Source organism: Cannabis sativa, chromosome 2 (genome assembly GCF_029168945.1).
Source record: "Cannabis sativa cultivar Pink pepper isolate KNU-18-1 chromosome 2, ASM2916894v1, whole genome shotgun sequence".
NCBI classification, from domain to species: Eukaryota; Viridiplantae; Streptophyta; class Magnoliopsida; order Rosales; family Cannabaceae; genus Cannabis; species Cannabis sativa.
In genome coordinates this window covers 14,440,649-14,454,088 of record NC_083602.1, presented here as the reverse complement: position 1 = coordinate 14,454,088, position 13,440 = coordinate 14,440,649, and the positions used below count along the sequence as shown (strand labels likewise).

Here is a 13,440-nt window from a genome sequence, read left to right as displayed (position 1 = left end):
AAAAAAAAGAAAGAAAAGAATGGTTGATTCTCTTGTGATATTCTTATATGTTTATAATTCATCTTTATTATAGTGTAAGACAGCTTAATTAGTTATTCTTGCTAGGACCTAGTATTACTTTACAATTTTTCTTTTTCAAAAAAACTAAGACGCCATGTGGGGCCGTAGGAAGGAAGATCCCCCATAGTTTTCAATCTGAAAAAAAAAAAACACTTATAAATAGAGCTCAAACACAACGCGTTATAACAGTCTCAATTTCTTTATCGTGCTCGTATAATAAAAAGTTCAAAGCCAGCTGAAAGCACTAGCTATAGTGTAACATATATATATTTATTTATATATATATATAAATACAAATTAAACAGAATGGTTAATAAAAGTCCTCAGAGCAGAGGAGTAATGGGACAATTGATGATACGCTCCTTGATTCTGCTATCTCTTCTTGCTGTGGCTGTTGTTGGTGGCCGAACTCAGGTTCGACACTACAACTTCGATGTAGAGTACATTTTTGGGGCACCCGATTGCAAGGAGCACGTGGTGATGGGCATCAATGGCCAGTTCCCTGGCCCCACTATTAGGGCCAACGCTGGCGACACCGTCGTCGTTCACCTCACCAACAAGCTCCACACCGAAGGTGTCGTCATCCATTGGCATGGAATTAGACAGGTAAATATTACCTCATAGTAATGGTCTAATATTGTAAATTGTAATGTAAATTGTCCTAATTAATTGGTTTGTGTTTTGTTCAGTTGGGTACACCTTGGGCAGATGGTACAGCCTCAATCTCCCAGTGTGCTATAAACCCTGGGGAAGTATTTACGTATAGATTCCTAGTTGATAAGGTAAAATTTTATATTATATTTCTTAATTTGTCACTTAGTGATACTCATTTTTTAGTTAAAGGAAAAATAAATGAAAAAAGAATATCAAGATTAAGATGATGATCCATAATAATATATATGATCAGACGAAATTCGAAGTGGAAGCGCATTTGCCAAAATTCACTCACTTATATATTAATTGATTATAGCAATCTAAACCACTATATGGTGGCCAACACTAGTATCCATTTTGAAAGATAGCTAGTATGATGGTCATTTGATAAAATATAATGATGAGTATTAATATTATATATACTAATATCCAACAAGAAGCAATCAAGCAAATGACTTTTTCTTTTTCTTTTATAGAAAGAATATATATAATTAAGTATTTCCATTGTCAAGAAAAAAAAAAGCAAAGAAAAGAAAATATAGATATATGATATCCAATTATGCTTTGGCTAGCATCTCTGCCAGTATATATTTGCTATACGTACATCTTTGTAGTATAGGTACATGAATACACACATGCACGCATGCACCTGTTTTTTACTTTTCAAATATTGTTTGAATTAATAATGGTTATTATATGGTGTAGCCGGGAACATACTTTTACCATGGACACTACGGAATGCAAAGATCAGCAGGGCTATATGGGTCATTAATAGTTGACGTGGCAGAAGGAGAGAGGGAGCCTTTCCACTATGATGGAGAGCTCAACCTTTTACTCAGCGATTGGTGGCACCAAAGCGTTCATGAGCAAGAGGTTGGCCTCTCTTCTGCGCCAATCCGTTGGATCGGTGAACCACAGGTAATTATTAGCACATTAATTTTAATAAATTTTTTTTTATTAAATTCGTAACATTTATCAAAAATTAAATAATTAATCAAAATAAAAAAAAATCTGAGACTTAATGCTCCGAATTCTAGAATATGCTGGTAATATATAATTTGACTATTGCTTCCATATTTTTCGTAGTATTTTGAGCTATGGATTACATATGATCAAGTATATATATATATATAAATGAAAATGATTAATTAAAGTACGTATAATATACAAATAAAATGTGTGTATTCGTAATTTTACGTCTAAACAGCTATATATGATAAGTGAAACATATCGGGATAATTATTTGATAAGTGATCATTCGGTGAAAAGAAAATGATTATTTTCAACTTTACTAAAAGACGAGGATCCTGATAATATGCGAATAGATCTAATAACACATATTTTGTACATTTTAATTTTTAATTTATCGTAACTATAAAATTAAAAATAAATTATCAAATATTGTATCTGGAGCATATATTTACTCCTATTAATTAATATTAGAGAATATATATTAAATATAGCCGACCATATATATAATTATATATCATATCCATCAACCCAACTTATTACTATTAATTACACTAGATAGTGTACTCAACAAAAGTACTGGGGAATTTTCTAATTTTCAACTTTTTATGTCATACTAGGATTAGTTAAGGTGCTGTTTGGTAACACTTTTGTTTTCTAATTTTTTAATCACAAAATGAAAGTAAAATTTTTGTTTTTAAAAATTTTGCTTTTGAAAAATAAAAATGCGTTCTGTAACCACTTTTGTTTTTTAATTTTAAAAACAGAAAACAAAAGTGTGTTCTGTAAAATTCATTTTTATTTTCATTTTTTTGATTTTATTTACGTGGGGTCTAGGTCCGGGGTCGGATTTGGGTTCAAGTCAGAGGTCGGGTTCAGCGCCAGGGCCGTGGGGAGATTCGGGTCCGAGTCTGATCGAAGTCCAAGATATTGATTAAGAAAAAAAAACTGTTTAAAAAAATATTGAAAGTAATTTTTTTTATTTTTAAAATTTTGATTTTCAATTAAAAAATTGAAAAGTAAAAACAGTTTTATAGAACATGTTTTTGAAAAATATTTTCACTTTTTCACTTTTAAAAACAAAAAACTGATTAAAAAAGTTTTACCACACGCCACCTAAATAATTCTGTTTTTTTTTTCTTCTAATAATTAATTTGTACTTTGTAGACCATATCTCAACCCAAATAATAAACTTCAGAAATTAAAGAAAATAAAAAAGAGACCGCACATATGTTTTTTTTTTACTTCAGACAACTTTAATTAATACAGCTCTATAACTATCATAAGTAGAGAATTAAAAGAAAAAAAATATATATATAATATGAATAATTCATATGTATAATATTTTAGTACGTGCATGCACAGTTTGGATTTACTTGTAACGTAAATATGCATACGTAACATATATATATATTATATCTTACCTATTATATAAATGTCTATCTAACCATTTTTGTTGTGCATTTAACAGATTGTTATGTTTTTTAACAGAATATTCTCCAATAAAAAGTTAATTTTAACAGAAATACAAATTACTAAGAGTTGCATCCTCCCACATATAGATACAACTATTCACAATAAGCACCTATTCACACAAACTATCTTTTATTTATTGTCATCAATTTCACAAATATATGTATATATAATCCATCTGCTATATATTTTTAGGGGATATCCTTACATTCCTCATAGGATTCCTTGAATCATTAACTTAATGTTGCACTGGGTGTTCAAGCAAGAGTTAGAAGAAGAGAGTTATATATATAATAAGTAATCCGGCCATATCCAAGAATAATAGTGACAATTCTTCCAAGTTATATAATTATGCTTTTACTTGATTGGAAAGTCATCAAAAACTTTGAGTCTGTCCAAAACTAAGACTCCAACCGAAAGTATATCTTGAGCCACATATACCAAAATACATTAAAATATGATATATAAAAAATACGAATGGGTAAGAGTAAAAAATATTTTGGTAAATATTGATTGAAATTATTTATTGTTAGAGAATGTGTATCTATTAAGTTGTTTTCTTTTAAGTTTTTTGAAGTTATTTTTTTAAATAATAATAATAATAATAATAATAATAATAATAATAATAATAATAAAATTACTCAAATATAATAACAAAAATATATATTATTAGTAAGTTTTTTTGAATGAAAAATATTAGTAGGTTTGTAAAAACCTACAATAATGTAATGAAGTTATTTTTTTAAAAATAATAATAATAATAATAATAATAATAATAATAATAATAATAATAATAATAATAATAATAAGGAAATTACTCAAATATAATAACAAAAATATATATTATTAATAAGTTTTTTTTAATGAAAATTATTAATAGGTTTGTTAAAACCTACTAATAATGTAATTTATATGTTGCGCCCATATTTCATACTATTACATCATTTGATTACTAATTACTTTTTTATTATTATTAATTAAAAAATTATCAAACTTTTAAAATTAATAAAATATATAATACTATGAGATATTAAGTAGGATTGAGAGCAAAGAGTGAACTTTAGAAGTGTGGGACGTGCATAAAAGTCAATGATTAAACCGTCGCCTGTAAGGGTTTATTAAAAAATTATATTTTATTAAAAAATGTCGCTCATTTTGTTTACTACGATTTTAAACCGTTGGGAATACTAAATTTTTCCCGACGGTTTTAAATGGTCCCAGAAAAAAATTATTTTTAGGACCGCCGCGAATTCTGATATTTGTAGCAGTGAACTAAGTGTTAGATACTACAAATTATGCTAATCAAGAGAAGATGAAGACTCAAAGATACAAGAATTTCAGTGTATACTATATTGAAGAAGCAAAAGAAGATGAAGTTGCTAAATCTTCATCTTAAATTATAAATTACATATAACTAATATTTTAAAAATTAGAATAACAACCTTATGTAAAATTTTAAAATAATTAACCATCTTATCTAAAGAAATAGAACTTAAAACTTACTCATATGTATTATAATATTTTATGTAAATAATTAATTCAATAAAACTTATAATATTTTTATTATTATATAAATTATTTTAAATAGAAAAAATAAATCCACAATTGATATATCCATTTAGTGGAACAATAAATGACAACACTACCAACTTATATAATTTATTTCTCAAAAAAAAAATACTAAATATATTGAAAGTGGTTTCTAAATTGTTATCAAAGTGTTGGATGCTACAAACTTAAGTTAATAAAGAGAAAATGAAAATTGAAATGTACAAGAACTTTAATTCATACTCTATTGAAGAATCGAAACAAAAGATTGCTAAATTTTCTTCTTTGAGTATAAATTACATATAAGTAATAATTTAAAAACTATAATCAAAACTTAACCTATGTAATTTTTTAATATGAAAAAAAAATTCTAAAAGAAGAACACAAAAAGAACAGACAACGTGCCTACACGTAGTTGCCGGCTAGTAAATAAATATATATATGGAATCTCATTTTGGATATGCTTAATTTTGCAGAGCTTGTTGTTGAATGGAAGAGGACAACATAATTGCTCATTGGCAGCGCATTATAGAAACTCTTCGTCAAACAAGTGCAACTTAAAGGGTGGAGAAAAGTGCGCACCCAAGATTCTGAAGGTGCAGCCCAATAAGACCTACCGACTAAGAATCGCCAGTACCACTGCTCTAGCCGCCCTCAACTTGGCCATCGGGGTAATTATTTACTCATCTATATTACTATGTGCTTTACTCTCTTTAATATAATATATTTAGATATATAATTATATTATTTCTCCAATATTATAATATAATATTTCTTGTAAATATTTTTATTTTATATATTGCACTTACATCACAATATATAGACTCTGATTTATATATATCTATATATAATTAATATACCACCTCACATGGTAAAATGAGGTAATTAAGATGTGTATATATATAGTCGTCTAATAACATTAATTTTTCCTTAAAAAAAAAAATAACATTAATTTTCTCGAAAGTCGAAAGTCGAAAGTAGATCTCATGTAAACATTAGGTTCATGTTGGTTATAGATCAGACCAAAACCTTCTTCTTTTATTTAGTTTCCTTAACATGAAAAGGGTCAAGTTGAAAAAATCATTTGAACACTTTTTCTAAGCAAAAAGTAACTATTACAACAAGGAATAATTTTAACTTGCTTTGTCTTTTATTCAGAAAAGAAAATAAAAATTAGCTTGCTTTTATAGATAGGGGCCATAGGGCCTCTGGGTCTAAGGCGGCCACTCCCAAATATAGGACTTCTTTATAATTAAAGATTGACAACAAAATTGAAAATTAACATATACATAGCTTGTATTCTCTTTTCTTCTTTATTTGAAATTATATTATTTGTAAATATGACTAATTAACCTTAATTATTAGCTGATAATCATATATATTCATCATGAATCAACGTGATTAGAGGTTGACATATATATATATATATGAGTAATAATACTAGACTTACTAGTACTCTAGTTTAACCGGGTATCATCTCATTCAGAAGATTGATAAAAGTTTGAAAATATAAAATAGCAGGTTCCTTAATTTTGACATTTCTTCTATTTAATTAATTCAGTTATATACATGCGTTTACATAAAATAATCATTAATATAGAATATGAAACATAGGGATCCATTGCCTCGGAATTAAAGGGATTGCCAAAGATATTAAAAAGAAAAGATACCTTGCTTCTTAACCAATATATATATAAATATATATATATTATTAGTATATATAATGAGAAAAAAACAAGAAAATATTAATGTTTAGGAGGTACAAATTAAATCTATTGGCTAGAGAATGTATATAATAATAACATACAATTATGACTATGTATATATATATATATTTATTAATCAAGTTTAGTTTTATTTGCTTTTTTTTTTTTTTGCTTTCAAAGTACGTATATTTTCAATATAGCTCAGGGGGTCCATATGCACTTTTGCATTATTATTCTAATTAAGCTCACTACAGGCTCTCCGTGTACTATTCATCATTAGTGGATCAGTCATTTGACTCATTTGACTCATTTCACATGTTCATCCACCTCTCTCATGAGTTGTCTCTCATTAATTTAACAATAAAATACCAACAAAATATAATTATTGGACATACGAACATAATTGCATATCTTGGAAAGAGGCCATTTGTAGAAGTATTTTTTTTTTCTTTTCCCTTTTCATTTGGCACAAGTATAATTATTCTTCTTCTTTCATTTGTTTGTGCTTTTGAATGCTGCTAATTATATGTAAATTAAAAATCGGTTCGAAACATCTTACATAATAGAAAAGGAAGGAATATTATATATGGTGATTCTAGAATTTACACTTCAAAAAAGATGTATTGATATACTTTTTACTTGTTTTGCTATTAATTTTTTTTATATTATAATTATTGATATTTTATAAAATTTTGAAAAATTCGAAATAATTTATAATATAAAAATTAATATTGTTCAAACGATCTATTTTATACGTGTATAAAATAAAATAGTCACGCGTACAATATACTGTTTAAATCTTATTTTTAGTGTGTTAAATTTTTTTCGATTTACTTCAAATTTTACAATAATTCTTAAATAACAACTTACAAAAACTATGAGTACATCCCTTGAGGGGTGATTCCTACAATTTTCTAATATATAATTATATTGTCTCGCATCATTAGACATTTACCATGATCTGTTGTGTAATAAATAGCCTTTTTTTTTGCTTAATTTTTTTTCAGAATCACAAAATGTTGGTAGTAGAATCGGATGGAAACTACGTGCAACCATTCTTAGTGGATGATTTAGACATTTATTCAGGCGAAAGTTACTCAGTCCTAATAACCACAGATCAAAACGCTAGAAACAACTACTGGGTTTCAGTAGGAGTAAGAGGGAGAGAACCAAAGACCCCACAAGGCCTTACCCTCCTAAATTATCTCCCAAATTCAGCATCAAAACTCCCCGTTTCACCACCTCCAGTCACACCACAATGGAATGATTATAACCACAGTAAATCCTTTACCAAAAATATTTTGGCTCGAATGGGGTCCCCAAAACCTCCAACAACTTACAACCGTCGGATCATGCTCCTCAACACTCAAAACAGATTAAACGGTGTAACAAAGTGGGCCGTAAACAATGTCTCCTTAGTACTACCAGCTACCCCATATTTGGGCTCAGTTAAATTTTTACTAAACCATACATTTGACCAGACCAGCCCACCAGAAAACTACCCAGCAAATTATGACATCATGAAGCCACCTGTCAACACCAACGTCACCACTAGCAGTGGGATCTACAGGCTCCAATTCAATACCACGGTAGACATTATACTTCAAAACACCAATGCTATAACCCCAAATGTTAGTGAAATTCACCCGTGGCATTTGCATGGGCATGACTTTTGGGTCTTGGGTTATGGAGAAGGTAAGTTTAATTCGAAGAACGATGAGAAAAAGCTTAACTTAAAGAACCCACCTCTAAGAAACACTGCAGTTATATTTCCATGGGGTTGGACTGCACTTCGATTTGTGGCTGACAATCGTGGAGTTTGGGCTTTCCATTGCCACATTGAGCCTCATTTGCATATGGGAATGGGAGCTATTTTTGATATTGAAGGTCGTTCTGTTAAGGGCATACCTAGTCAAGCTCTTGCTTGTGGAGCCACTGGAAGTTTGATGGCCACCAAAAATGGCAAGTATCATTAAGGTTTTGATTAATTAATTCTCACTTTGTATTATACTATGAAAGTAATATAATACTAAGTGAAGTCATAATAATGATGAAGTGTGAAAAATAATTACTCACACTAGAAGAAAAAATCAAGTGTGTAACTTATTAAGAAATATGCTTTTGGTGAGTTTTAGATAGAGCATAGGGTTTTAATTAATAATTTGTTTAATTTATTTTCGTGAGCTGTACTGTTTGTAATCTTTTGTTATTTTTATTATTTATTACCTTCTTGGTTGTACGTGTATGAGTGGTCATTTAAAGGAGATAATGTTCATAATAACTTCATATATATACACAAGAATATAAACGTTATCAAACATTATGAGGATTGTAATTTGTGTTGTAGAATATTAACGCATGATGATCTTGTGAATGAAATATATAAATATTCAACATGCATGCTAGCTTCTTTCACTTTCCCTACAACAATTTCAGATATTACAGGCGACACATTAAATGGCAATAAAAAGTCGCCCCTAATAGTATAAGTATTAAGGGTGACAAAAGAGTATCGACCCTAAAAAAACTTAATATTTTTTTAATCGGTACAACATTAAAGGCAACAAATGTCACTCCTAAAAGTACGTATTAGATGCAACAAGTTACTATTAGGGGCGACAAAAATTGCTCCTAATAAATTAAAAATTATCCATCAGACAAGGGCGGGAATTTCCCTGCTTATACTATTAGGGGCGACAAAAGTCACTCCTAATGTCCTGGCGTCGCCTCTAATGGTCGCCCCTAATAGTTTTGCATTTAAAGCTCAAATCCTCTTCTTCCCCGATCCATTCTCTTCCTTTTTCTTTTTTGTCATCTAAAAAACCTCAATTAACGACCTCGACCCCATGACCACGAACAAGAAGAAGATGAAGAGGAGGGAGTAGCCATTAACGACCTCAGCCTCGAGACCACAAAAAAAAAAAGAAAAGGAAGAGGAGAGAGCAGCCATTAACGACCCGAGAACAAGATTTGTTTTTATTTATCGAAATTTTTTCATTTTCATCTTCTTATTTTGCTTTCTCCAATTCATTCTCTCTTAAAATACAAAGAAAAAAAAAAACCCATCTCCCAAACTGGCGTCCACACCACCCTTCCGCACCACTCAACTCCAGCGTTCACCCAACGTCGACCTCCACTCAATCTCAGTCAGGTACTCTCTCTCATATATTCTCTTTCATGATACTTGTATTATTGCATTTGACTAATTGGAATATTGTGTTGAGATTAATATAATTTATAAACAATATTTTATTTTTATATTTTAAAACATATTGATATGTTAATCTTATTAATTTTTTTATTTTTATAAAATAATTTAATTAATCTGTATGCATATATCACTATAAAATTAATTTATAGAAAAATTATTTAGAAAGAAAGTAGACAATAAATTTTTAATCTTTTATGTTATAATTTGATATATGTATTTATAATGGTATTTTTAATCTGTATATATTTTTTGTATGTTATTTTTTACAATGTTATATATTTATATGTGTGTATGAGTAGTGTTTACCGAGATTTTCAGAAACTGAATAATTAAGAACTAAAAAAAATTATAAATTGCAGAAATAGAGAGATGAAGGTTTTTTGCGTGGTTGAGGTGTCAATAAAGCTTAGTCTACGAGTCAGTCTATTAGCCTCTTAGGGAGAGCTTGATGTGTTTACAATATTTTAGTGGGAAATCCTAACTCTTTACTCTAAGTTTCTATTGGAGAAGAAGAAGACCTACAGTAATATTGGCAGAGTTTTAGCTGCGTAAATTGTGATGCCGCTTTCTTTATGAGAATTGAGAGGTATTTATAGGCTAAGTGGTGGGTATGGACATGCCCATGACCCGTCTAAGGTTTCTGCTAAAAATCTCACTATTGGAGTAAATTACATGCAATGTTAGAGCTGAGCGAATGAACCCGTGGGAAACCTTATGCCCGTACGTGCAACGGATAGATAATGAGGACTATTTTGTACCACTTGGACCCATGTCACTCAAAGATTCAATCTTTAAAAGTAGAGACCACGTATTACTCAAAGCCTGTTCCTTTACAAGTAGGGGTCTGTAATATCCTCCTGGCAAAAAGGTGGTGGTGGTACGTGCACTATCATGCTTGAATGTAGGCGACAAGATCTGATCCTTGCCAACAAAAAGTATTAACGTCACTTTGGTGATCTGGCATGCATAAAAGGTTGACATTCGTGACACCCCAGAATGATTGATATCTGGATTAGGCTCTTCGAATACTCGTCTGGATATCATCTGGGTTAGTTTCTCTTCTTATACCCCTCTGGGTCGTCCAAGAGAAGCAATTTGCCTTCTGTGTTTGAGAAGCTAAGGCGAGCCTAAGTATGCTTCTGTGTGTCTTTCCATCCTGGATAATTCTCAGTTCTAAGAGGCTCTCCGTGATAAAGTTGTATCAAAGGGCTTTGATTAAGAAATTATTAAATTAATCTTCCTCATTAAATGCCGCGTGCCATACTTTGTAGAAATGTGGATAACATTTACCTCCAAGCTTTTGGGACGCTACGCGCGGTCCTAAAGCTTGCAGCATTCCTCTGCTTCTTGGTGACACGTCCTTGACACGTGGTGTTGGCTGGAATCGCAGATGTATCCCATGAGTTGTCATTAAGAATGGGTCATTAACCACATGTACCGTTGGTGTGGCATGCATGGGACACCTTTAATGCAATTGCATAGTGACACACACGTGTTGGGGGCTTATTCCTTGAGAGGAGTTGGAATGATGGCAAGACGATTGATGTGACCCCTCCAATATTAAATATACGGGATACGAGACATGCAATAATAAATATTAAACGTCTTGGGATTTTATGCCCTAAATAAAACTCATTTCAATATAATCTTATTTGCTATCAATATAAGATTAGAAGTCATTTAAGTTTACATGTAGTTTTTGTTATTACGGTTTTAATATACATTTTTTGTTAAATTCAGAATATATAATTATTCACAATTAAGTGATGTCATCACAGTGGAAAATAATTGTGATTATATGCTTCTATGTCTTTAGTCTCATGATTTATCAGTGCACTGGATTTACAGTGACGTGATAATCAATGATAAAGTTTACTTACACATTGATATGTGGTATGTCCTTTCTAAGGCATTAGCAAAGTATACTAGTATCGGATGTATTAAGCATACATCAGAGTGGATCGATATTGATAGTGGAAAAGATATCATAAATTTATCGTTATATATATATATATATCTTTTTTATGTCATATCAGTTAGTGATCTTAGATCAAAAGTTCTCAATCCTGAGATGGTTAGGTTCTAGCTTAACTGCATTATTTATATTCTTTGACTTGTTCGTTAAAGCTAACCAATTAGATCAGCCCAACACTTACATCTTGGGAATATAGTAGTGAAATTGAGTGGGAGCGCTAATCATAGATATCGAATCTATAGCTTCTATAACTATTTAGAAGTGAAATGATGATTTTCTTTGAGTTTGGCTTAACAGACATAAATGAAAAAGCTCTTATTTTAGTAACTATATTAGTTTACTAAAATATCTTATATACAAAGCTAAGTGTTTTAAGGATAAAATACATTAAAAGATAGAACGGCAAATTTGTCCATACTCAATGTAAATCATCTAAGAGGATCTTTGATTATTTGGATCGAAATAATAGATAATTGTAGTGTATCTATATTTGCTATATATATATATATATATATAACGTTTCATGTAATCAGGGGTGTAATTCTAAATCTATAGTGGAGTCATGAGAAATAAATAAGTTAGGAAATTTACTTAATAAATTTTAAATCTACTTATTAGGAGCTTGGTTACATAGGCCTATGGTCCCCACATTGTCTAGGATTGTGTTGTCTTGCGGATTCAATTAATTGGTTTTAATTAATCAATTAGAATTCTGAATAAGACTATATTTTTTTTTTTGTGAATTTTCACTAAGCAAGGGCTTATTTGAGAAGAAAGGGAGGATTTATGATTTGTTTATTAATTAAGAGACTTTGTAAGGTCTAATTATTAAATAAGTTAAAGGATAATTAGTAATTTTTACCCCCAAACTTTGACATGTACTAAACCATGCTCCCTAAACTTTTTTAGCCGTTAAAAATTTCTCCTGAACTATTAAGATTGTTAAATTTAAATACTTTTGTCTAATTTTAGTAAAAAAAAATTCTAACATGGATGAAACTTCAGGGGCATTATTTAGTACATATCAAAATTTGAGGGGCACGATTTGGTAGATATCAAAGTCTGGGGAGCATGGTTTAGTACATAAATAATCACTGAAACAGTAAATTAAATGAAATAAGACAAAAGTCCTTAAATCTAACAATCTCAATAGTTCAGGGGGAATTTTTAACGGCCAAAAAAGTTCAGAGGGCATGATTTGGCATATGTCAAAGTTCAGGTGAAAAATTGCTAATTAGCCTAAGTTAAATGACAATTTTATCTAATAATTAATTATAATTATTAAATAGATAGATTTGATATTATAGAGTTAGAATTAAAATATGGCATTTGTGAAAATAAAAGGATAAGTTTTAAATAAAAGGGTAAATACTATTTTAGATCCTGTCTTTTGCAAAAGTTACCAATTAAACCTACAATTTTGAAAAATTAGGTTTCAACTAACCTAAATATCATTTCAAAATTTGCTAACTACTTTTAAAAATTAAATATTATTTTATAAATAAAAATTAAATAAAATTAAAAAAATAAAGATAAATTAAATATTTTTTCAGATTTTAAATTTAATTTAAATAAATAAAATAACAAAATTTAAAAGTTAGCAAAATATCTTACATCTATTTAAAATTTCATGATTATAGTTATCTTATTTTAAATTTAAATAAGGTCAAATAATTTTAAAAAAAAATTTAATATCTGACCTTAAATTAAAAAATAAGATAAAATATAATCAAATTTAAAAATAAGATAGATAATTAAGCAAAAAGATAGATATTTACTATTTTTAAATTCAAATTACACTAATATCATTAATTAAATTAAAAAAATATTAAATAATTTAATTA

The 13,440-nt window shown here is 29.3% G+C and overlaps 1 protein-coding gene across 1 annotated transcript; it reads left to right on the top strand.

Annotated features, from left to right (window-relative positions):
* The first annotated feature begins 245 nt into the window (after nt 1-245).
* On the top strand, nt 246-8,649 carry LOC115719239 (L-ascorbate oxidase). The gene is made up of 5 exons (XM_030648196.2): nt 246-666; nt 750-842; nt 1,420-1,632; nt 5,181-5,375; nt 7,418-8,649. The coding sequence occupies exons 1-5, from the start codon at nt 367-369 to the stop codon at nt 8,384-8,386; spliced, it is 1,770 nt and encodes a 589-aa protein (XP_030504056.2). The 5' UTR covers nt 246-366; the 3' UTR covers nt 8,387-8,649.
* The last annotated feature ends 4,791 nt before the right edge of the window (nt 8,650-13,440 follow it).

Coding starts and splice junctions, on each gene's coding strand:
- LOC115719239 (XM_030648196.2), top strand. CDS start 367: ATGGTTAATAAAAGTCCTCAGAGCAGAGGAGTAATGGGACAATTGATG. Junction 843..1,419: donor ATAGATTCCTAGTTGATAAG/GTAAAATTTTAT, acceptor TATATGGTGTAG/CCGGGAACATACTTTTACCA. Junction 5,376..7,417: donor CCCTCAACTTGGCCATCGGG/GTAATTATTTAC, acceptor ATTTTTTTTCAG/AATCACAAAATGTTGGTAGT.